We start from the raw sequence: 26944 nt of genomic DNA, 5'->3' as shown, positions 1-26944 counted from the left end.
GGTTTCACATACTCACACATTCACTCAAAACTGTGGACGGTTTCACATACTCACCCATTCACTCAAAACTGTGGACGGTTTCACATACTCACACATTCACTCAAAACTGTGGACGGTTTCACATACTCAACCATTCACTCAAAACTGGACGGTTTCACATACTCACCCATTTACTCAAAACTGTGGACGGTTTCACATACTCACCCATTCACTCAAAACTGTGGACGGTTTCACATACTCAGCCATTCACTCAAAACTGTGGACGGTTTCACATACTCACACATTCACTCAAAACTGTGGACGGTTTCACATACTCAGCCATTCACTCAAAACTGTGGACGGTTTCACATACTCACCCATTCACTCAAAACTGGATGGTTTCACATACTCACCCATTCACTCAAAACTGTGGACGGTTTCACATACTCAGCCATTCACTCAAAACTGTGGACGGTTTCACATACTCACACATTCACTCAAAACTGTGGACGGTTTCACATACTCACACATTCACTCAAAACTGTGGACGGTTTCACATACTCACACATTCACTCAAAACTGGACGGTTTCACATACTCACCCATTCACTCAAAACTGTGGACGGTTTCACATACTCACCCATTCACTCAAAACTGTGGACGGTTTCACATACTCACACATTCACTCAAAACTGTGGACGGTTTCACATACTCACCCATTCACTCAAAACTGTGGACGGTTTCACATACTCACCCATTCACTCAAAACTGTGGACGGTTTCACATACTCACACATTCACTCAAAACTGTGGACGGTTTCACATACTCAGCCATTCACTCAAAACTGGACGGTTTCACATACTCAGCCATTCACTCAAAACTGTGGACGGTTTCACATACTCACACATTCACTCAAAACTGGAGGGTTTCACATACTCACCCATTCACTCAAAACTGTGGACGGTTTCACATACTCACCCATTCACTCAAAACTGGAGGGTTTCACATACTCACCCATTCACTCAAAACTGTGGACGGTTTCACATACTCAGCCATTCACTCAAAACTGGACGGTTTCACATACTCAGCCATTCACTCAAAACTGTGGACGGTTTCACACACTCACACATTCACTCAAAACTGGAGGGTTTCACATACTCAGCCATTCACTCAAAACTGTGGACGGTTTCACATACTCACACATTCACTCAAAACTGGAGGGTTTCACATACTCACCCATTCACTCAAAACTGTGGACGGTTTCACATACTCACACATTCACTCAAAACTGGAGGGTTTCACATACTCACCCATTCACTCAAAACTGTGGATGGTTTCACACACTCACACATTCACTCAAAACTGGAGGGTTTCACATACTCAGCCATTCACTCAAAACTGTGGACGGTTTCACATACTCACACATTCACTCAAAACTGGAGGGTTTCACATACTCACCCATTCACTCAAAACTGTGGACGGTTTCACATACTCACACATTCACTCAAAACTGGAGGGTTTCACATACTCACCCATTCACTCAAAACTGTGGACGGTTTCACATACTCACACATTCACTCAAAACTGGAGGGTTTCACATACTCACCCATTCACTCAAAACTGTGGATGGTTTCACACACTCGCCCAGTCACTCAGAATGCACAGAAGTAAAGCAATTTATAACTATGCGCTATGGTAACACATTTTGACAATCTAGGCCACATTATCCAAGCACTAGCCTTGTGTTGTGTGCCAGTGACATTGCCTTAGTGGCAGCTGGAAAAGATGTGATGGAGCATCAGGGTTGAGCCTTCACTCTGCCAGCTTGGCAGCTTTGGTGTTATAAGGGTGAGACTTTGATAAAAGGGGACTAAGTTTGTGACCTTTATCATACATTTATACTCTTCTGAACTTACTGTCATATCCACAGTGGGTAGGGATTTACATCAGTGAACTTATGACAGTAAAACCTTGAAAGCAGATAAAACTAGTCAGTGAAACTTTGAAAACTGTTCCCATTTTCTTGAGGAACATACAAATAGTATTTAATAATTTTTGTGGTTTTTCATTTTGAGTAAATGTAACAAGTGTTCTGCTTTGCTAAACAAGCCCAACCACTTTGACAGAAAAAGCTACTTTAAAAGCAAGGAGAATCCTCTCCTGGAGCATATATTCTGAAGGATGAAAAGAAATCTATAAGTATTTTAGGCTGGACGCTTAAGGGTAGGGTTTTTTATTATTATTATTACTTATTTTAAGGTCAGCGCTATATCGTGTATTACTGAGTGTAATATATAATGCATGTGGGTGTTTAAGTCAGAGAATGAGATGAGGTTTGTATAATAAATATTAAAGCTTCAATACAGCTTTTAACAACATTATTGTTTTGGATATTTCAGGATCTGCTGGAAATGTTGAATTATGTGTGGAATAACATTCATGTGTTCCATACCCTTCCTTGAGTAGATGAATCAGATGATTGTGAGCACATTGGAAGTGTTTAATACAAACCCAGTCATTCACTCATTATCTGTAACCGCTTATCCAGTTCAGGGTCATGGTTGGCCTGGAGTCTACCCGGAATTATTGAGCGCAAGACGGGAACACTCTGGAGAGGGTGCCAGTCCTTCACAGGGCAACACTTTTGAGTCTCTAATCATGTGTTTTTAGACTGTGGGAGGAAACCAGAGCACCTGGAGGAAACCCATGCGAACACGGGGAGAACACACCAAACTCCTCACAGACTGAACCCAGTCGATATCTTTTAAAGAACAGATCTTTCCTAGAAGAGAATAATCTACTGTGGTCATATCAGTTTTGTTTTAATGCCGATTTTGCATTTATCGTATCCTAATATACCCATCTCGTTGAGCTGGATCCTATTTCTGAGCTGTGGTTCTGATGTCAGTACATAAAGCTCCCACCAAATACGGACTCATACTATTGTCTTTTGATCCCTAAATATTTCAACTTTATAGAGTGACTCATATCACATCAAACGACTCTTAGGCAACGAAAGAGCAGATCAAGCGGCCAAAATGGCCTCATGCAACCCAGATCGGATGTAACAGATTCCATAAATGGACGTCAAACCTGTAATACAAACCTTTATCAAGGACAAATTGCAAAGTGAATGGGATACATGCCAGGATAATAAATTACACAAAGCGAATCCTATTATCGGATGAAAACCGCAGACCTACCTTCTAAACCACTGGGACCAAGCAGTGTACACAAGATGCCGTTTTGGACACACCAGATTAACTTATATGTATCTAGTAAAGGGAGAAGCAGCCCCATATCATGCAACATGCCAAACTCAGCTTACGATGAAATGTTTAATGTTGGACTGTATTGATTTTGGCCACGAGAGGCAACAGATCCTAACTGCAAAGTTTCATTCATTCATTATCTGTAAGCGCTTATCCAGTTCAGGGTCACAGTGGGTCCAGAGCCTACCTGGAATCATTGGGCATGAGGCAGGAATAAACTCTGGAGGGGGCGCCAGTCCTTCACAGGGCAACAAACACACTTTTGAGTCGCCAATTCACCTACCAACGTGTGTTTTTGGACTGTGGGAGGAAACAGGAGCACCCGGAGGAAACCCACGCGGACACAGGGAGAACACACCACACTCCTCACAGACAGTCACCCGGAGCAGGAAACGAACCCACAACCTCCAGGTCCCTGGAGCTGTGTGACTGCGACACTACCTGCGGCACCACCGTGCCACCTCTAACTGCGAAGTCCAAAATGGAATTATTCAATAATACGAAAGCATCTGCACTCCTGAAATTTCTGCCAGTAATGAAACTTAAGCAACACATATGACAAACTTCAATAGATGGCAGCCTCAACATATCTAAAATAAAGCAGTATTAGTAAATCAATTACATCTCGCTACCTTTCTTGCCATGAATATGGCCCTATTGGCAGATATGGCATTAATTACAAACTAACTAACATCACATCAAAAACACATTTTTTTCTTTCTCTTCTTTGTTTAAAATGATAAAAAGCTGCTAAAAAAATACATTAAAATATAAATATTTTATATCATTATCTGCGCAAGTAGATGCGCAACAAAAGCTTTTGGAGCAGATGGTACATGTTTAAAGTATAAGGCAAAATGTAAATGTACTAATGATGGAGTCATGTGTTTAGGACTTGCTTTTTTCCATGACATTGTTAACTCACTAAACTGATGCTTCAGTAAAACTGAGCCAAATCCAAAACACACTACAGACCCAATGACTGGCTTCCACACAAACTAATTATTTGTTTCAAAGTCCAGCACATTTCTGAGAAGATTCCAAGAATATGGTCACTCTGACAGAGTAATGGCAGCGGCTCTGACACATCACACTTTGCTTCATGGCCTGTTTATTTTAAAAAATGCATAAACAGCTTGTTATATGAAACTTCTTTCGTTTACCCTCATTTGTATTAAAAATATACTTGCATACATGCGGAAACTTCACATAGAAAGTACATTGGGTCCAGCTCATTACCAGAAACAGGAGTTATAGGGCACAAAGAATTCATGGACTACATTGTAATATGTTATTCATTACTGCTAAACAAATCCATCAAAAACATGTGTCTCTGAAATGGCTCAGTTACACAAGAATGAAAAAAATGTCCTGATGTACCTGATGCAATCAGATGGGACAGAATAAAAAGAGCAGACATTGCTCAAAAACAGATACATAACATATCATATATGATTACTACTAAAATATACCCTACAAATGACCATAAATACAAATATAATGTGTAATCTGTTTTGTTCTGGGTGCAGTGTTTCATATGTGATAGTGATTTATGCAGAGTACCTTATTACTGATCCATAGAGGATAAAGGACTAATGGTACATAATGGCAATCTAAGCACTGCATAAACCACAATTGAGTGCATAGAATTTAAGCAAGGCTTTTGTGGATTTGTATGTTATTTAATAGCTATAATCTATTGTTCATTATATAGGAATAACATACTTTAAAACGTATTTGTGAGAAATACAGATCAGTGTTTGCTCTGGTCCATTTAGAGGATCCATGCCATGCACATCTCAAGTCAAAACATCTTACTTTCAATTTGTATCATTTGATTTTAACCCAAAGAAGAGAGAGCTTCAAATCTCAGCTCAGCTCATATTTTATTGTACTACAGCAGTCAGGGAATTCTGTACATGATGTATTTTTATCAGATGTGAAGCACTTTCAGGAAATGGCCTGTAACTCACTCACTCAATCACAGTTAAAAAATGACTTCAGTAGAGACACTAATCAGTGCCTCACATCAGTGACACAGTGTGTCCTTGTTAATATTATATGTTGTTTACTTGGTAAATTGTAGGCCTACTCGAAGTCATGAAGCGATACTTGAACAGCAGTACATTAGTGTAGGTCAATGCTACTAAGCTGCAGTGTTACAGAGAGGTTAGTGTGAGTCTTGAAGTTGAGTTCAGATGAGTCCACAGTGTGTGACATCCTCAGCAGAATGTGTGCAGCACACTGCAACTTGGCCTTGGATTCTGTTACTTTACAGAGATGACAGATGATGTGGTGATGCATTCAGCAATGGCCTTGTACTATTGTTCAGGCTTGATGGCTGGACGATGCTGAGGTTCTTGGTTGACGCAAAGAGAACACGTGTGGGGTTTTAATTTGAGTCCCAGCTGAAGTGTGTAGGAGATGGTAGTTCAGGCAAGAGCAGGATTCACAAACACACAAACACAGCTGTGTCATTGAGCTCTACAGGGAGTGATGGGGTGGGAGTGTATTAAAAAAACGTCATGAGCGTGCAGCACGCATACAGAGATCTCCAGAATTATTGGCTTCCTTGATAAATATGAATAATAAAAGCTATGAAAAATGTTCAGCAGCCTGACTTTGTACTGAAAAAAGAAAATTCTCTTATTCAGAGGAAACATTTTTCTAAACGCCATGTTCCACAATTATTTACAGCCCTCTACAGTTTCATATGAATAAAATATAAATTAGATTTAATTTACTTTACCGCCAAAGCAGAAGACAGAAACAATGGATGTCCACTGAAGTGTTTACAAACTCTACTAAATAGTCAGACATTGATTTTTTGTTTCAAGTTACAAAATTATGTGACATGAAGGGGAACAGGCGGCACGGTGGCGCAGCAGGTAGTGTTGCAGTCACACAGCTCCACGGGCCTGAAGGTTGTGGGTTTGATTCCCACTCCGGATGACTGTCTGTGAGGAGTTGGTGTGTTTTCCCTGTGTCCGAATGGGTTTCCTCTGGGTCTGGACCCACCACGACCCTGAACTGGATAAGCGCTTAGAGATAATGAAGGGGAACATTATTCACCCGTCAAATAGGTAATACCAAAGAAAATATTAATGTAGACAAAATCTGATTATTTTCATAAGCATATTTCTTAATGTCCCTTGTAATTGTGTTCATGAAGCCTGTGAACAGTTTGAGGATTTTGCAGCAAAATATGTGCAGTTTATCATTATTTGTTAGATATCATAAACTTTTCCCACAACACATTTAAAAAAAGGTGGGATGGGGGCCTGTTTACTACTGTATTGCATCATATTTTCTTTTAACAGCTCCCTGCAAGCATTTGGGATGTGAGGAGGGCAATTGTTGAAATTTTAATGGTAAAATGTTGTCCCATTCAAATAAGGTTTCAGCTACATAACCGTTGGTTGTCTCCTTTGTTGTATTTTTAATTTCATAACGCACCAAACATTTTCAGTGCATGAACGGCCTGGGAGGCAGACCAGTTTAGCAACTGGATTATTTTACTATGGAGCAATGCTGTTGGAATAGGTACAAGCCTTCCCTGATATAGATGTTGTCTAGATAGCAGATGTTGCCCAAATCCTTCAGCAAGGTGCACTAATGCACAAATCCCCAAGCTCTTTGCAATTTTACAATGAGAAACATTATTCTTTATTTTTTTGCATTGTTTGCCCACACAGGATTTTACAAAGTGGAGAATCTGTCTCCATTGTTATTTCCTAAATACTTAGCCTCTCCAGGATGCTCTTTTTAATACCCAATCATGTTACTAACCTGTTGCCATATTGATGAAACTTTTGAATTTATGAATTAGTTTTTTATTGCAAATACTTTTTAAAAACCAGACTGCAATCATACTTTTCAGTTAAATATTAATTTTCAGGTAAATGTAAGCTTTAAATTACATGAAAATTGTTGTACTTTTTTTTTATCTACATTTGGCACAGGAAATGAGGCAGTGTGTTTAAATGCGCAAAACAAAATGGGACCTTCTGGAGCTGAAAGTCACAAAGCTCAATATTGAGCATTTGTACTGTGGCGTGTGGAGCAGTGCAACTGGGTTCTCTGAAGTGATGGAGCTCAGTCCAGAATGAGGCGTCCCTTCATGTTAGTGGAGCTAGAATAGTGTTGGTGATGTACAACTAATCATCCTGAATAAGTAACTGACTTCACTAAAGTCTTGGTGTTTGAATGCCATAAAATCCTCATTGAAATATTCTAGTCAAATCTAAAGCCTTTCCAGCACAGCAGATTCTGCTACTGCAGCCAAAAAGGGACAAACTACCTATTCACATCTTTCATTTCAGAAGAAATGTCAGATGAGCAGCCACATGGAGCAGAGACACAGACAGACGGACAGACAAGCAACAAAGACGATGTGCCAAACCATTGTTGGCAGTAGCCACAATGTCTGACCTACTGTGCTATAATACGAGACAATTGATGAATATTTATTTGGGATTAGGCTGTAGCTGACTCTTAAGGAGGAGAGAGAGAGAGGGACAGAGTGAGAGAAATTGAAATGGAGACATTTCGGTTTAGTCCTCCCAGAGGCTATGACCTCTTACATTGTCTGTGTCATAGCCCTTGCACACAAGTGCTTTCACACACACACACACACACAAACACACACACACACACACACAAACACACACTCAGCAGATCCCATCAGAGAGCTGCCAGGATTACATTGTATTTTTTCTTCTTTTCTGTGTCTCTCATCAAACTCTGCTTGGAATAAAATGCTCTCCTTTACTCTCACTCTCTTGCATCTTGTCTCTCATCATGCTTCATATTATTCTCTTCCACTCTTTCAGCCCATCTCCCTCTCTTAAGGAACACCTTTCATCTGTGTTGCCAGATTTATGTATTAAAATGTGTTCACACGCACACAATCTGTTTCACTGTCACACACAAACAAACACATACACATACCCACAAACTTCAACACCTACAAGCTGGATAATAACGGCCCATCTGCAAGGCTTAGACTGGCCTTCACCAGTGAGAGAGAGAGAGAGAGACAGAAAGAGAGGCAGAAAGAAAGTTGGGTCAGAGGAAAAAGATGTCTCATGATATTAAGCAAGGCATGGACTGGAGGAGAAAAAGGAGGAGGTCAAAGATCTGGATCGAGAGTCAGCAGGGGAAAAGCATTTAAATAGAAGCAGAGCAAGAGAAGGAGGGGTGCAGGGAGCCTCTTTTAGTATTAAATACAATTTGGAAGAAAGGGAGGGTAAAAGATGAGCAAAAAAATAAATAAAGGCAGAAGAAAAGAAACATGAATAAGACGGCCCAATCCAAAACTGACTCATTCAGAAAAGCTGCAATATAAATTCTGATTGCATTAGAAATGGTGTTTTATTTTTATAAATCCTTGTAGGCAACCTTTGAGTGAATTCAGGACGAGTTTAAGGTGTGCTCATTGATGACACAGGTATTTTTCTCCACAGAAAAGCATTAATTGAAATGAAATGAGACCCTCTAGGGCAAAGGCATGTGTCATTTAGCTTTCCATACCCAATGCCATTTGTTTGGGCTAGTGTGGTATTTCATTGGGCTGTGGAGCAGTGGAACTGCATTCTCTGGAATGATAAAGCACCCGTCAATTCCAAACAGTAATACCTGATTTCAGCAGTGGCTGAATGCAATCAAATCTACCGAGAAATGTTTCAGCACTGTTTCTGCAGCAAAGGAATGCTAAGTATTAACACTGTTCATTTTAGAAGAACTCTCTTGTCAATCAATAAATCAAATTTTATTTATATAGTGCTTTTTACAACAGTTATCACAAAGCAGCTTTACAGAGATCCAGGTCCAAGCCTCCTATGAACAAGCCAGGGGCAAGAGTGGCAAGTAAAAACTCCCTCAGCACACGAGGAAGAAACCTTGGAAGGAACCAAGACTCATACCTGGAACCCATCCTCCTCGAGACACAACAGAGAACAGAACAGAAGTAAAAGTGAACTGAATGACAAATGAGTGGGATATAGTAATGTGAATGTAGAACATTAGTGATATATGAGTCTGAGGAAGGAGGAGGTGGTCAGTGATTCTGTGGGAGGTAAAAGTAGGTGCAGAGTTAATTTGAGATAAAACAGCATGGCCAAGCATGATACTGTAGGTGAGACAAGCCCAGGATCTTGTACAGGACACACAGGGTCAGGGGCTGGATCAGGGCAACATCTAGAGAGCAGCAGGACATCTCAAAGCATCAGAGAGACGGGAGAAAGAAAATCAAAGGGAACAAATAAAAAATAAAGGGGTTAGTAGGTTCATGAAAAAGCAGGGGCAAAATTGTCCTGCGAAAAAAGCTTCCACGAGTCAGGCAAGAGAACCCAGCGACAGACAGCAGGTTGGCGGTTACCTGAAAACTAACTAAAAAAGCTGTAGCTAGGGTAGCATGACAGGGTTAGTACAAAGTAGTGATAATATGAAAACCAGTTTTTAATTCGAGGAACTAAGAGTAGATGGGCATCCTGTGAACAAAGTGTACACGATGGGTGATAAGGTATGAGAAGTTCAGTAAACCATTTAGAGATTTATTAGCTAATAGGAGAATTTTATAGTCAATGCGAAATTTTACAGGTAGCTAGTGTAGGGACGAGAGAACTGGGGTTATATAGTCAAATTTTCTAGCTCTAGTGAGCACTCTGGCTGCTGCGTTTTGAACTAACTGAAGCTTGTGTAACGCTTTGTATGAGCTCCCTGCCAGGAGCGCATGGCAGTAGTCTAGATGTGAAGTTATGCACTAGTTTTTCTGCCTCTTTTAAGGATAAAATATAGCGAATTTTGGCAATATTGCGTTGGTGAAAGAAGGCGGTTTTGACTGTATTGGGTATGTGGGTATCAAATGTGAGTCGAATCAAAAGCTACCCCTACATTTTTAATGATGGTACTGTGTTTTACTGTTGAATTATCAATATTAATAGCAGCATTTCTGAGTGAATGTTTCTGAGAATATGTACCTAGTAACAAGACCTCGGTTTTATCAGAATTTAACATCCAGTCTTTACTTTCAGTTAGATATTCTGTTATTTTATGTAGACAAGCAACATCATTAGGTTTGGCTGATATATATACAGTTGTGTGTCATCAGTGTAACTTCAGTGGAATTGAATACCATGCTTACGGATTAGTCTACCCAGTGGCAGCATATAAAGTGTGAATAATACAGGTCCAAGCACTGACCCTTGTGGAACACCATATTTAACTAAAGTATGATTAGAGGATTTATTATTCAGATAAACAAATTGATAATGGTCAGATAAATAGGATCTGAACCAAGAGAGGGCAGATACTTTTATTTCTACCAAGTTTTCCAGCAGATACTTTTATTTCTACCAAGTTTTCCAGCCTATCAAGTAGCATCACGTCATATCAGATGCTGCACTAAGGTCAAGCAGCACCAGAATAGAGATACAGCCCTCATCAAGTGAAAGAAGTAAGTCATTAGTTACTCTTGTTAGAGCTGTGTTTCTGTGCTGTGATTTGGTCTAAATCCAGACTGAAAAATGTCATGAATGTGATTGTTTTGTAGGTAAGAGCACAACTGCTGTGACACGACTTTTTCTAGAATCTTAGCAATAAAAGGGAGGTTTGATATTGGCCTGTAATTTGCGAGCACAAGAGGGTAATGATTGGACTTTTTAATAATTGGTTTGATTACCGCTAGTTTCAGAGGTTTTGGTACATATCCAATGTTTAGGGATGAGTTTATTATTGTGGGCAATGGTCTAATGACTTAAGGTAAGATTTGTTTAAATAACTGTGTTGGTATAGGATCCAGTAAAGCATGAAGATGATTTAGTTGAGCTAATTAAGCGAAGCAAGTCGTTTTAACACTAGGTCCAATGTGTGTTTGCATTGATGAGTGGGCCAATAACATTCTGAGTGAACCCTAGTGCATCCAAAATTGATTCAAATGCAATATTAAGTGTATCATGATCCTTCTCAAAGTGAATATTGAAGTCACTAACAATTAAGGCCTTTTCTGAAGCGATAACTACGCTTCAGAAAAAATCTGCAAATTCACAAAGAAATTCTGTATAAGGGCCAGGACGATAGATTGTGGTGAGCATAAAAGAGTGCTGCCTTTTTATTGCAGTAACTTCAAGAGTAACTTCAAAGGACTTAGCATCATAACCAGAATTTTTAGTTGAGTCTATGGTAGGATCATAAATTGTGGCTACACCACCACTATGACCAATTTATGTCCACAAATCTCTTCCCATATACAATATCAGTGTTGTATTAGTATCAGATTAGTAAAATAAATCAGAGCAGATGCTGTTTAATGCTGAATAGCTAGGCAGGTGTGAGTAAAGTAAGAAAGTATCATTCATTCATTCATTTTCCATAACCACTTTATCGTCATCAAGGTTGCAGTTGGCCCAGAGTCTACATGGAATTTATGGGCACACAGCAGGAACATACACTGAACTGGGCACACGTCCAAAACAGGGCAACACACATTCACCCATTCATTCACACGCAAATGTGGACAACTTTGCACAGCCAATCCACCTACCAATGTGATTATGTAGTGTGGAAGTAAACCAGAGCACCCAGAAAAATTTCCAGCAGAATTTTTTAATATATGATATTATTGACTAATGTTATTTTTTCCCACCCTGTGGTCTGTGAGTGGCTGCATGAGAGTGTTGAAGGAATGGTGCCCCCTCCAGAGTGAATGAATGAATTAAAACATAAATGGTTTTGTTTACAAATTCAGAAGGTAAACAAAAAAGAGATTGATTTCATGCTGACTTTGAAAATATGGTGCCATAAAATCACTTAAGCCCCATTTATACATGCATAGTAACCCAGGAATGTTCCAGAGTTTTCCCAGAGGAGCTGTTTGTGTGAACACAAACCACTGTAACATTCATCCTGGACATTATACCACTAACCCCGGTTAAAAACTCTAGTGCCTCTTTCACACATGAACTACAGGGAAAGAATATATCAAGAGTTTCTAGTGAAACTCCAGAAAAGTATCGAATCCAGAGATATCCTGGGGTGGTCTTTCACACATGCAGCTCACAGCAGGAGATTTCTTCGTCAGTCGTGCTCTTGCAGCAGGAAATGAAACATCCTTTGGCGTGGAGCAGCTCATGCAGGAGAAACTATGGAACATTCCCTGCGCTGTTTTCACATGCACTAACGCAGACTTTACCCAGAGTCTTTACTAGCTGAATGAAACTTCGGTTATTAAGGAACCCCACATGTGAAGTGTCTGTGATGGACTGGTTCCCTTTCCAGGGTGTTTTCCTGCCTTGTGCTCAATGATTCTGGGTAGGCACACACTGTGACCCTGAACAGGATGAAGAAGTTACAGAAGATGAGTGAATGAATATACACATTTATTTTTAGGAACCTTTTTAAGCGCAGTAGAAAGCACTCCATTAATATTTTTCATTCATTATCTGTAACTGCTTATCCAATTCAGGGTTGCGATGGGTCCAGAGCCTACCTGGAATCATTGGGCGCAAAGCGGGAATACACCCTGGAGGGGACACACCAACTCCTCACAGACAGTCACCCGGAGCGGGAATCGAACCCACAACCTCCAGGTCCCTGGAGCTGTGTGACTGCGACACTACCTGCTGCACCACCGCACCCCTCCTTTAATATTAATTTCCCTTTTTTCCATCACCTCTTACTTAATTTATGAATATATTGTACATTTTTACAGACCTTTCTACACATCACTGATGCATCCTTATGCATTTTAGTAAAATATTGTGATGCCCATTACGGATATATTGGGAAAATGTACAGTATTGCGATTTAAAATATTTGTTATATTGTAGGGTGACCAGATCTGAGATGGTGAAAAAGAGGACACGTCTCGGGGGCGGGGTCTCGCCCCTCGCTGCCGTTGTATGCTTAGCTGACGTAAACAAGGACTACTGACGTGCAGACTGACCAATTAAATGTTTACAGTGAAGGTTATCGACCAATAACGGTAGCTCTACAGTCAGACCGTCCAATCAGAAGATTTTAGGCTACTTTACCACGCCCCCTTCTCATTCAAGCGAACCAATCGGAGTAGGGGAGGGCGGGACTAGTTTGTGAACGAAACGCTTCTCGAAGTTCCATGTAAGCTCTAGAAAAACAACATCCGGACGTTTGTGAAATTCCGCCCAGACATTTTTTAAGTCTAAAAAAGAGGACATGTCCGGGTAAAAGAGGACGTCTGGTCACCATATTATATTGCCCAGCCTTAACAAACGGGTGTTCCTTTTTGCAGCTTTGTGCTGATCATTCTCACTGACTGTGATCAGTTTTTACGGTCCCTCTCTCCTTCGTTTTTTACTCGCTGGGGCACCTTAGTACTCTCTCCACGCCAGTGACTGTGTGAATGTGGCAGAACAGTCAGAAAATGAGTGTAAACTAGGCCAGAGGAGCAGGGGCAGGGTAGAAGGGTAGTGAACGATAGTGCATCCATCCATCTTCCCCTTCTCTACTGTGCTCTGGGAGAGCAGGGTCTCTAGAGTGAGAACAGAGGGGGTCTGGAGAGTGTTAGCTGAAGATGGAAGAAACGCGTGTGTGTGTGTGTGTGTGTGTACACGTCCGTATTAGAAGCCAGGAGGAGAGTCTCAGCGGGAGATTTCTTCCTCAATACAAGAAAGAGTGATGAGGGTGTGTACACTGAGGTCTTAATTAAGTGTGTGTGTGTGAGAGAGAGAGAACTTCAAACTGATACGCTCTCACGGGTGGGGGGTATTTGGGTCCAAACCAGTCCTATGAATGTGTACTGGTATCTTGCCCAGTCTGACATATCCATCCCAGCTAAAGCTCCCAGGGGAAACTCTTCATATTGTGCTTGCTTTCAATCAGTAATATGATGAAACTTTCTCTGACCAGATTAATCAGGAATTTCACACATGTACACACACATACCCCCCTCTGGAACCATTAGATTTATTAAACCCCACAGGCCCGGTAAATTAAACATGCTGAGAGGCTGTTGGATACGTGCCAAGATTGGAGTTTTTAATTTGCACATGTGTAAACTAATATTGAGAAACATCGCACATTCTTTCAAGGCTTAGTTAAGACGGATCAGTCTGAACGCTGAGAAAAGCCTGTCTGGGAAAGAAATCCTCACATAAACTGCTTCTATAAGCTAAATATAGCATCTACAATCCTGCAGAAATCCTAGCGCCATCTAACGGATAAATGAAGACATAACGGTAAAATATATGAGCGTTCCGCCACCTACTGGACGACCAGGGCAACTCTAACAGCTCAGCTCATAAGTTTCTATGGGCCATTAACCTCACAAGCCAGGTCTCTGCCCATTGCCAGTCTGGCGTTTTGCCACTTAACATGCTGCTTAATTTTCTTAATCAGAAAAGGGCTATTTGACTGTCATGCAGAACAACCAACCACAGACCACTGATTGTCTGACATGAGGGTGGGCATATTTTATAGGACTGCAACCAAATGAAATTAAACATGTATTTATATGTCATTGTACTACAGTGAAATGTTTGTTCTGCATTTAACCCATCCATGACAGCGAATAGCTCGTATACACTACAGCAGTGAACACAGCCAGCGCCCAGGCAGCAGTTGTGTGTTGTACCGTACTCAGGATCACCTTAGCCATGGATTGAGGGAGAGTGACAGTGCTGTTCCTTTGCTCCCCTCGCCCCCAATTTTCCTGCTGGTCATTGAGGATCAAACAAGTGACCTTCCAGTTGCAAGCCCGCTTCTCTAACCAGTAGGACACGCCGGCCCCGAATAATTGCATTCTAGCAGGGGATGGTTTCGATCCTCTGATCTACCTCTGGGTTATGGGCCCAGCACATTTCCTCTGCACTACTCTGTCACCCCTACACCCCAGATGGGACTTAAACTCACGAGAAACACATACACTGGCCACGATATCTGTCTACACAGTAGCGTTCAAAGCAAACTCTTAATGAAGTCTTAAAAATGTTTTGCTGTGAACACTGTAAACTTGTTTTTAATGTAGTGACTTTATATAAATGAACAGAACTGGCACACGGCTTGCAACTCTGTTTCCCATTGGAAAAAATATCTGCAGCTGCAACAGACTGCAAATGACAAAAAGCTCATAGTTGTGGCCTGTTTAAGTGTAATTCAAACCTTACCCTTGTTTCAAACATTCAAACAATGCAATGTGTTGAATCTTGTGTTAAAAAATAATGTCATCTACTTCTTACAGAGGGTTTAACACATAAATGACCAGCAGGTAAAGACAAGAACACAATTAGAGAGACTGTGATCAATCATACATGAGGATGATCAAATAAACAATGTTTTTCTGTTTAAGCCGAATCACCAATAAAATGAAACACCCACAAAAAACAAGAATAAAATTATTCAAGTTTTCCTCTGTTAGATTATAAATATTAATTCATCATCTGTGGATACATTCTGCCATCATCATGTGGACGCTCAGCATGAAAGATGACTTTGAAGGGACTTTGAAGTCTCTCTGAGGCGGGTGCTTTAATAACAGGTGCTAAACATAGATCTTCCGTTCAAGTCGTTTTTATCATCGTCACAAAAAACGAGTCTTTACACAGTTTAATAAAAGGAGAGATTTTAATAAAATTTTTATTGTTATAAATACATGATTATATTAAAAACATTTTTAAATAAGTTGTAAAAGCACCCTCTGATTCCAAATCAGTGTACAAATGTATATAAATACTCTGCACTTAACAAATCTTATTAAAACAAGCTCAACAAAATTGGCTTCATCACAAATATTCTCCTTCTTCTGAAGTGCAATCATCAAGAAGCACGTGTTTCTACGTGCCATCAGTAGGAGCTGCTCAATCAAAGTCTATCTCGTCTTATTCCTAAACTGTTCAGACACACTGCAAACTGGCCTTGTGTTACAATAAAGGGCAACTTACACCAAAAGTCTGCATTACTGCTGTTATAAAGCAACACTGACTGTGTGAATGCAGTCAGTCTTTTAGGTCACTGCTAATTCTTTAGTGTGTTTAAAATGAATGTCTTTGACTAAGGTATGAATATAGTGTGTTGTATTTGGTAAAGTTTACAGGAAATCTTCGCTTGTCTTTTGTTTGAAGTAAAGGGAAAATGTTATCTATTTTTCAGTTTGTGGGCATTTCTACTAGCACAGAAGACTTTTTGGTCTGCAGTTAATGGTTACTGAAATGTAAGATTGTGTGTGTGTGTGTGGTGGCCACTGTGATTCAGCAATTTCTGTTGTTGTGCCATACTGTGTCCTGAAGAACAGAAGCTGCTGTTACGCTGTCTGCTCATTTAAACGCCTTTGTGAAGCATGCTAGTGAGCCATGAATCCAGTCTATCAAAACGACATATTGTGTGTATGTATCAAGCAGAAACTCTGCTGATTGGCTTATTTTGGGATTAAGAAAGAGTAAATAACAGTGCATTAAAGTACAAGTAGTTGACAGAATGCTTAGGTGATATAGTTGTACTGACAATACATAAAAGCACCTGCAGAGTATGGCAGGTAACACTGTATTTCTGTACTTTAATTTATTTTGGGTGTGTATGTATGTATGTGAGAGAGAGAGAGAGAGAGAGAGAGAGAGAGAGAGAGATAGATCTCTAGGCCTTCTGTATGGTGTATTTGCCTTTCTGAAGCTGGGAGATGTAGATTTTGGTTTTACTACCATCTGTTCTTTTGAACCAGACTTCGCCTGCACTGATGGCTGTTATTACTGCCCTGAGAGAAAGAGAGAGACAGAAAGGACATAAAAGAGTTAACAGTAAATTTGTACATCTGAATCACTGGGTTGTATTTGCCCTACACAGAACACGTAGCTGCACTTAACGCCCAAAATACTATTCTCCAACATCTCAGCGTTTCCAAAAGAGCTGAAGATTTTCCTGCAATAAATGTTGACCAAACTGTCTTTGAGTTCTCCTCATTCACAGTAAAATGCACATTTTGTGGCATCACAGAAACAACAAATTCCAAATGAGGACTGTTTTATACATTTCAAAATTTAGGAATTTGGGCAGACATTTAACATAGTTAACATCAAATTAATTTGTCAGTACAGCAAAGGCAATGTGGTTTCCCCCTGATAAAGACGCTTTAAATGCTAAACTGCTTCCTGCAGAGGTACATTTACCCACACAGTGTCAGATTTAATTCTGTTTATGAATGTGGTAGTTCATTTAACTCTGATGATTTCACATCAGTGTCACTGCATTGTTTTACTGCAGATTAAATAGACCTTACATACAAAATATATGGAGAGCGATAGAGAGAGAGAGAGATGTAGGGGGTAGATGAGATACTGACTGTGCTGGGCTGTCATCAGAGACTTCCAGTAGAACACTGTTCCCTTTAGAGAATCGCTCTCCCTCATAGAACAGCGTGCCTCCTTCATAGCGCACTGACAACTGACGACCTGAGAGAGAGAGAGAGAGAGAGGAGCAAAGAAATTAAATGTATAATGAAATGTGCCAGCATAAGCATACTAACACTGTCACAAGAACAGCTCAATTTTGACAGCTTAAGCTTTTTATAAATTAAATTGAAAGCTAACATGCCTATTGGGCATTTTTATTGCTCTGAGAGATAACAAAGTGAATGAAATACCTTGACATTTTGAGCTGAATTGATGAAAATAGTTTAAACCACAAGTTTTTTCTCCTCTCCTTAAGTCTATGACAGCAATGATTTGCAAAGCTGAAAATGGCTGCAGGTGCATATGGACATCCCAGTAAACCTGCCCTGTTTATTTTATGACCTAAAAGAAAGAATACTTTTTTCCCCTCCCACCTCTAAGTGACCATTTCTGATTATTTACAGTGTGGGGGATTAAATAAACACACTCACACATTTTGTATGAGCCAAAGTCACAATAACACTGTTTATACTCTGCCTTTTTTAAAGCACACACTTGAAGTGTTTCAAAGAAGTCTTTGCACACCAAGTTCAGACTTCGTGTTCAGTGAATGTTCATCACATGTAGTGATGCTGAAGCCTGGGATCTGAGTGCATCAGCACAGCAGCTTCTTTGTGGATTTCAAACTTTTTCCACTTCTGAATTATTAGAAATACCTGTGGATTTTTCATATTTGAAACAAGAACAGAGCTTTATTTTCCTCTGTCTCTGTTTAAAAGCAGCAGTGTTAAGAGTTTTTTCTATTTATCCTCATTTTGTGCTGGAAGAATAAAGCCACATTTAAAAAATGGCAAAAAAAATGAGAAGGTCAGAGGAGTGAAGGAACTGGGGGATGTGACATTTAAAAGCCACCAGGGCAGCGTTTTTTTTTTTATTAACTATTTAAATTTAACTATTAATTAAATTACAAATAAAATTAATCATTTAATTCAGAAAAAACACTTCTGTTTTCACTATTAGGTGTAAATTAGAAATTTGTAATGCCACTGTACATGGAAAATTATATAATTTCAATAATTAATCTTACCACAATAGTTGTGTTAATCATTATTATATTATTATTATTTTTAAAAATAAATGATTTAATGAAACATAAGCAAACAAACAGCAAACAGCCTGCACCATGGTGTTTTGTGTTATTTCTGTGTAATGTGTCCTTGTGAATAGAACCCGGAATCATTTATTTTTTTCAGCTCTTGTATTGACTTATGTTTATTTGCATGTGAATTACTTTATATCTAATCTTAAATTAATAATAGTAAACTTTTATTATCCCACAAGGGGAAATTTTGTAACATTGTTACTGCAGCAAAGTAAAATCTGTAGCCAAATATTATGCAAAATATGCAGTAAAAAATAAAATAAATTAAGTGTGGTCTCTGACTTTTGAACAGTACCATGATTCAAATACAGTGAGAGAATGTTAAAGTGGCTCGTGCCATTCGCCTCTAAATAATGCTGAAAAGGCCAATATTCAAGTAGGAAACTAGCCAAGAGTCAACTGTATGTTTTGAATCAAGGTCTGCTCAGTATGAGCTTGGCTGATTCCAGGTGTGCATTCGTGACTAAAAGAATGTGCGTTTGTGTGCATTTTTTTTTTTTACACTTGCTCGAGGCATGTTAAACATGTCTCAGACCTCATCATAATATGCACACCCCCAGCTAATTACCAGCACATAGACACCAATGGTTTTGCTTTGGAGGACACATCTAGTAATGGATGCATAAACACACAGACACACACGCACGCACACATTCTTTCCTCTGAGGTAATTGTGAACGATAATGAGATATCTGAATTAAACATGATATGGATTCTCCTTTCAGCTGAAGGCATTATAGTTAGATGAGGCTTTCTCTTAAAGATTGTGAGAGAGAAAGAAAAAGAGAGTCTTAATTTGAGGCATAATATCCATTGAGACTTTCCGGAGTGGCAAATTATGGGTGAAATATGCTTGGCTCTTGGCAAGAGCTTTGATACAGAATGAATTTATCCACATGTAATGAATTAGAGACAGTCAGAGCCATGTTGTAATATAAAGCACTAGTTTGTGCTGAGACAGTTTATTATGGCTTTCACAGAAGTGCCTCTCAGGTGAACTCTGACCTCACACTAGTGCATAAACCTGCCTGAGGAGACAGAGAGGGACTTCTAGGGATTAGGAAGCAAGACGCCACAGGATGTTGGGGATACACACGTCACACTCACATACACACATTGATTAACTGCTGACTGCTGCACTGGGACTTACTATCTGACTTCTTCTTCAAGGGCATTAGTGCAGCTTTAGCCTGAAGATAAAAACAAAGATGCAGCAATCAAAACACCATTTTCCATTCCAGCGCACACTAGGGCCACCCAAACACTACATGATATATTTTCACAGGGAAGTAAAAAAAGACTCAATCTGTTCTGTCCATTTGGTAAAACAAGATAAGTACTGGGTGAATAAATCACAAGTCATTTTCTGAGGGTCTTCAGAGTGGTATAAACATCAAAGCAATGGTCTTTTCTGTGTCAGATCTTGAGGAATGCAACAAGCTTGAAAATGAGTGTGTCTGTTAGTTGACAGTTTGTGTTCTCATTGAGATGTGTAATACATGCCGAATAATCCAGTCTTGTAGGGTGGTGTTTTAGCATTGTTCACTGCCTGGTTTGTGACTCTGGACTAAAACTGGGAGAACTCAGGCTTTGAATACATTTCTAAAATCACTCCAATTATTTCTTAATATTTTCCTTTATGATAGACATTACTTTCTCTAAAGCAGAGGAACCTATTCCAGTTTATACTAGTATGCCTTGTATGAACAAGTTTCTATGGCATTAAATCTATCTGAACTGATTAACAGTGTTTATTTCACAACAGTTGCAATACCAATAGTTTACATGCACACAAGTTCTGAAGAGAAATAAGCAGTGATTTCAGAAAATGGATGATTGGATGGTAGATGATACGTGAAATACCTTCTTGATGGCCGTCCAGTCCTCCAGTATATCAATGTCCCTCAGCATGTAGACTATGTAAGGTCCTGAGAGAGATAGAAAGAGAGAAAAGCGAGAAAGAGATGGTGGTGTACAGCATGAGAGGGATGAAAAATGTAATGCCAACAAAACCGATAGAGGGATGGGGATGGACAAACTGAAAGCCCTAAAGGCAGCACAGATATAACATACAAATACGTGGAGGGAAAGAGGAGGCGGGATTTATGGTAAGTGGGAGTTTATTACCTGATACAAGTGCTGACTTCTTTTTCCTGTCTTGGCGAGCAAGGTGACTTCTCCTCTTACACTTCTTCATCCTCACCTCATCACTCCACCACTCTGTAAGAAAGAGGGGTGCTATTTATTACATTGCACGTGAGCGGGGTCAACCCATTATGTCAAAACCTTGTAACTTAAATTATCTTTTTTCCCCCCCCAACACCATTTGTAAACACTGACTGCCATTTACACCGATTGTATATTTTACTCTAAATGGACCAGTGTATTAGGATCTTTTTGGTGTGTATATTCATGCATAAATGCACCAGTGTGAGTGTGTTTTACCTGAGGTGATATCCACACTCTGTCTGTCCTCTTCTAGTCTGCGGATCTTCTCTAGCAGTTCAGTCTTCATGGCATCAAAAAGAAGTGTTCTCTCACTCTAACAAACACATGTTTATTCCAACACTTTCCACATCTCTCTTCATTTTTGACTAAGCGTGTTCCATGCGTGCAAAGTGGTATTACCTCCAAATGCTGTTTCGCTCCCTGTATCTCACACTCATGCTTATGTCTGATCACCTGAAGGCATAGTTCTTTGTACACACCTACACAGAACAAGAAAGATACAGTCTTTAAACCCTCCCGTTTAGTGTAAAGAGTACCTTAACTTTTAGAAGGCACAGCTGTCACTGACAATAGCAGTAGCAGGTACTGTATTTTTTACAGAAATATATGTTTTTACATTTAAATACATTTTTAATTTTTGAATTCAACACTTGCAACTGCAACCACAGCTCTGTTAAATAGATGTGAGATTATATATATATATATATATATACACACACACACACACACACACACACACACACAAAATCATACACACATTATGCATGTTTGCAAAAGATTATTGCTGTGATTTTTTTATGTGAATATATGTAAATATTTACAAACTTAGTTATGTAATTACATTTAAATAGTCCAGCTAATGTATAATAGCTGTGGCCCTATACGAATGAAGTTGTGATTCATGACCAGCTCTGTACTGTCATAGAGAGTTGACTAGGCTACAGTGGAGATTCAATCTAAGTATGAAAATATATGTACAAGTAAAATCTCAGACTCATCACATATAGATACTTCTGTAAATACATGTGGAAAAAATGCAAAGTAACAGAATTATTCAGTCATGAGCTATATGTGAAATGAAAATCTTAACCTAGATATTTAAAGTGTTAAGTGTGATTCAGTCTCCCTTGGATCACTTTTAGTTTTTACGTTATAATTAAATTCTACTGAAATATGTGTTGTTACCTGCTACTTGTGTGCGCAGCTGCATATTGTGTTGAAGAGTGGCTAGTGGCTCTTTGTACTCTCCAGCTTTTCCTGTCAACACCTCGTCCAGCTTCACTTTGACCTGGTCCAGCCTCTCTCGAAACAATCTACACACAACCACAGAGTAAACCCTTTACTTTTCCCAGCTAAACCTGTTTTAACATATTTGTGAAAGGTTTGAAAGTTTAACTTCTTATTTGTAGAGATCTTTCATGATTCACTCATTAACATTTAATGAATAATGAAAAATATAATTAAAAATTGAAAACTATTTTTAAATTTGTTACTGGAATGATTCTTTTTCCATGTTCTGAAACAGCCATTATACTGACACCAAGAGCCTAAAAACACATTTATAATCCACTGGACTCAATCAAATAGGAGTGATCTTACTTGTCTTTGAGTTCCAGAAACTGCTTTTCCAGGTCAGACATTTCATCTAGACACTCCATTCTTCTCCTCTCGCAATCTTCATCATCCATCTCTGAGAGAAAATTGATAATACACATTTACTATCCATCTTTGTTCATCTGATCATTCCATTCACACTAAATTAAAAAGCTCTATCACTCCATTGGTAAAGACTACCCTTTAATCTGAGTTCAGTTAGCCATTTAACATCTAAGAATATCACTTCCACATAGAGAACTTTTTTAAATCAATTTTTATATACATATTTAAATCATTACCCTTTAAATAAACTATATCTAATATACAGACCTGAGCTCTCTTCATCTTCTTCCTCATCTTCCTCTGCTTCAGTTTCCTCCAAGTCGCTGTCTCTTTCTTCTCCACTCTCCTCCATTGTCTCCTCTGCTTCTCCTCCCTGCCTCTCTCTTTCTTCTTCAACTTCTCCGTTAGCATGAGGCGCCTCAGAATCTGCCTCAGTTTCCAGCTCTTCCTCTGGTTCTCTGGAAGCAGGCTGGGCTGGCATTGCTGTTTAACAAGCCCTCTGTTCACTCTGTGTAACAGTCATACATGCTTTTAATTTGTGCCACAGGTACAAACATATACCAAACTGATATTTTAGGCTTAATTCCCCCAAGTAGATCAGTATACCCTATAAAATATGATCATAATCAGAATTCATAAATATGTTAGGGGACCATTACCTTTTATCTCTAGTGTATATCCAAAACAAATTTGAATATGAATCAGCAAACCGTATACTAATGCAATCCACACACTCCAGTCACTTCCATGGCCACAGGTGTATAAAACTAAGCAGCTAGGCTTGAAAACTGCTGCTAGAAACATTGAAAGAATCTGTCACTCATAGGAGCTCAGTGAATTCCAGCATGGTACCGTGATAGGATGCAACCTGTGCAAGGTCCAGTCTTGAAATTTCTTTCTACTAAACACTCCAAAATCAACAGTCAGTGGTATAACAATGTGGAAGCAATTAGGAACTACAGCAATTCAGCCACAAAGTGAAAGTGAAAGGCCATGTAAAATTACAGAGTCTATTGTAGATACTGAGGCACAACTCTCTGTAGAGTCAGATCTCCAAATTTCATGTGGCTTAGCTCAAGAGATTATAGAGCTTCACGGAATGGGTTTCCATGGCCGAGCAGCTGCATCCAAGCCTCCAACACCAATCGCTATGAAAAGTGTCAGATGCAGAAGTGTAAAACACACCACCACTGGACTCTAGAGCAATGGAGACGTGTCCTCTGGAGTTATGATTCACGCATCTTTGATTGGCAATCTGATGAGTCAGTTTGGCAGTTGCCAAGAGAATGGTACTTGTCTGACTGCATTGTGCAAAGTTTTAAAAAAATTTTACACTTGTACCAAAATTTTAAAAAAAACTGCTGCTGAAAAACAATGTTTGCATTCATACAAATACAGACAAAAATTGCACCTTACTGCTAACTGCACTGTCCCCTGCCTAATTTATTGTTTATGTCTCGCGTACTTAGGGTTGGGTGGTATAACGATAATACCATATACCTTTGTATTTAAAAACGTGGATGGTAGCTAAAAATGAGGGGATATTTTTGACATGTGTGGTGTGTCAAATTTCTGTCGTCTTTAAAAGTCGACTAAAACGTTCAAAGAGCCACAGGAAGGGAGCATTTTGGGAGCTCAATGACTGCTGATGTCACAGTCTGAAAATGGATGAGGGATAAAACACAAGCCCAGTGTCCCAACACAATGTGAGTTTAGATCTGAGTTTGGGATAAAAAGCAGACAGGAAGAAAGCTGTATACAGACAAAGTTCTCAGAAAATCCTTCACTTGACTTTGTGCTCACAGGAATATGGCTTTTTCCTCTAAATATGTGTGTTGTGCCTCAGTTCACTGAAAAATCTTCTGTGATGTGCTAAACCACAAGTGCCTGTTAGAGCTAGCTGTGCTTCTATATAAGGCTCAGCGCAGCCTGACGGAGCAACCCCTCCCCACGGTAATACTGTATAGTGTGATAATATTTTGAGACGTATGAAAAACGTGGATACCGCCCATTCCTACATGTACTTACTGTAAATCATTTTGCACACATGCACTTTATGTTGTATTGTGTAGTTTGTTGATCTACGAAGCACCTTCGTCCTGCAGGAACGTTGTTTCGTTTCACTGTGTATTGCACACAACTTTATATGGTTGAAATGACAATAAAAACACTTGAAATTGGTGGAAGGGGGATTATGGTGTGGGGTTGTTTTACAGGAGCTAGGATTGGCCCCTTATTTCCAGTGAAAGGAACTCAATGCTTCAGCACACCAAGAGATTTTGGAAAATTTATTTCTCCCAACTTTGCGGGATAACCCCAACCTGTTTCAACATGACTATGCATCAGTGTACAAAGCAAGATCCATACAATGGTTTGTCACTCAAGTTCATGAGCATGCGAAGGCAGACGAGTGAATAATTTTGGCAATGTAGCATATTAATCTTTTACTTTTCCAAATGAATAATAGACTACTTTCAGAAAATAACATGCTGATATTTGATATTATATATGTCACAATCTTTAGGCCTGTTTTTTCCCCCCTCACCTGCATCTACAATGGATTACCCACAAACTCAGCCAAATATTTACAAAACACAACCTGGCAGAGTTTTATTTTTACCAGCTGCCCTTCCTGGCAAAATACTTCTGTTTTACCCATGCTTGGGAACAGCACCAGGTGTACAAAAGCACACCAGTGACTGGTTAGGGACACATGGGGAACACACCCAACTGTACACTGACAGTGTCCTGAGGCAAAATATGACCCCAGACCACACCACATACACACTTTTATATTTTCACACCATGAATGGTCCATATGTTCAATATGGATGCAAAAGGTATAGCATTACTTCGTATAAACAGCAAGTGGAAACATTTAAATATGAATGAACATTTTTTTAAGATTCCTACAATCTTGATTGTGCCGAATTATGTAACATTTAATTTCTTTCTTTCTTTCTTTTTTACAGCAGGAAAAATGTGTAGTCTAACGTTATTTAATAAACAACATTGTATTGTTTTGTGAATCGAAACTTTCAAGAAAGAGAATCGCGTTGACTCTAGGAATCGATTACAGTGTCGGATCTTCCATTCAAACAAAAGCGAACACCGCACTCAGAGACTGGTATTTAACGTTAGAAACTAAAATTCACTTGAAACAATGCCATTAGAAATACTTCATTACACACAGTGAACTTAAATGACCCCAAATAACCCTAAAACTGCACCCTTCGACCTAGCAGCTTCTTAATGTTATCGATAGCTGTCCTCAAGTCAGAGCAACTCCAGGTAACGTTAAGTGCTAACTGCTGCTTGTTTTGACTTCATGACCTCTATCCTCTAAATGCCTTGTATTATAACCATAATAAATTTAAGCTCTACACTATGTAATAAAGTCGCATTGCTATTAGTTACACACAGGTTTGTGACTACATAATTCTCAATGACATAGATTAGAGGCGCTAGTAGCTTTAGCTGCTTATGTCGCCATCTAATTATCCGTTCCACCTTAAATAACTGCAGCTACATGTCAGTCTGCGCGGCACAACGTAAGCGATACGCTATATAAGGTGGAACTGACAATTCAACTTGATTCCGAAATAGTATTTGAAGTAGACTTCATCGTTTTATTCGTCAACTAAGCAACCGATTTTATGCCGGCGTTAGCTTACTAGGTCTCACGTAAACACAAACATGTAATAAAGCAGACAGTGAGGCAGGGATAGAGCTGCTAAATTAACGTTAATCTCCAGTAAACGCTCAGCCCGCTGAGCTCGGGATAACGTTAACGTTAGCCTAGTGATGCTGGTAACAAGGGGAAGTCAAAACCACAGCTTCATAAAGAGCTTAAACCACAAATAAAAACTTCCGACATCTTTACCTTGAGCTTAGTCTGTGTTCAAGCCATTCAAGAGAAGAATTATTTGTGCCTAAATATTTAAATCGGGTCAAGAGGTACAACTACTACTTCTACAGTCTTTGCGTTGGTCACTTAAGCGCTCTTAGAGTTTTAGGTCTAGCCAATCAGAAAGCTCAACTGAACCCCATGGTCCAATAGGAGAATAAATAATACACATTGCTGAGTCATCGATGACATAAGAAACATAGACGGGTCCAATAGGCAAGTAGGCGAAAAGGTCCAACCAACGCAATGGGAATGCAGTTCCTGAACTGCCCATTCGCCAGTTCCGACCATTCGTTGAAGAGATAATTTTGGTATCCACGATAAGTCATGTTCATAAGCCCATAGGATCTGTGTTTTAATATGAGCTTAATCCGAGCGCTGGT

The 26944-nt window shown here is 39.4% G+C and overlaps 1 protein-coding gene across 1 annotated transcript; it reads right to left on the bottom strand.

The window, feature by feature from the left end:
* Positions 1 to 15868: 15868 nt before the first annotated feature.
* On the bottom strand, positions 15869 to 26696 carry brms1 (BRMS1 transcriptional repressor and anoikis regulator). The gene is made up of 12 exons (XM_066681443.1): positions 26538 to 26696; positions 22922 to 23162; positions 22595 to 22685; positions 22181 to 22308; positions 21395 to 21474; positions 21212 to 21308; positions 20894 to 20986; positions 20630 to 20694; positions 19917 to 19956; positions 17556 to 17664; positions 16852 to 16970; positions 15869 to 16819 (listed from the first exon to the last, which is right to left on the bottom strand). The coding sequence occupies exons 2-11, from the start codon at positions 23133 to 23135 to the stop codon at positions 16853 to 16855; spliced, it is 1035 nt and encodes a 344-aa protein (XP_066537540.1). The 5' UTR covers positions 23136 to 23162; positions 26538 to 26696; the 3' UTR covers positions 15869 to 16819; position 16852.
* Between the last annotated feature and the right edge of the window lie 248 nt (positions 26697 to 26944).

Source organism: Hoplias malabaricus, chromosome 9, assembly GCF_029633855.1.
Source record: "Hoplias malabaricus isolate fHopMal1 chromosome 9, fHopMal1.hap1, whole genome shotgun sequence".
NCBI classification, from domain to species: domain Eukaryota; kingdom Metazoa; phylum Chordata; class Actinopteri; order Characiformes; family Erythrinidae; genus Hoplias; species Hoplias malabaricus.
The sequence above is the reverse complement of the archived record's forward strand: the minus strand, read 5'-3'. Positions and strand labels throughout refer to the sequence as shown.

Excerpts from the sequence above, each read along its gene's own strand:
- brms1 (XM_066681443.1), bottom strand. The coding sequence starts at position 23,135 with ATGCCAGCCCAGCCTGCTTCCAGAGAACCAGAGGAAGAGCTGGAAACT. Across the intron at positions 22,686-22,921 it reads AGAAGATGAAGAGAGCTCAG|AGATGGATGATGAAGATTGC; the intron begins GTCTGTATATTA and ends ATTTTCTCTCAG. Across the intron at positions 21,475-22,180 it reads GCTGCGCACACAAGTAGCAG|GTGTGTACAAAGAACTATGC; the intron begins GTAACAACACAT and ends TGTTCTGTGTAG.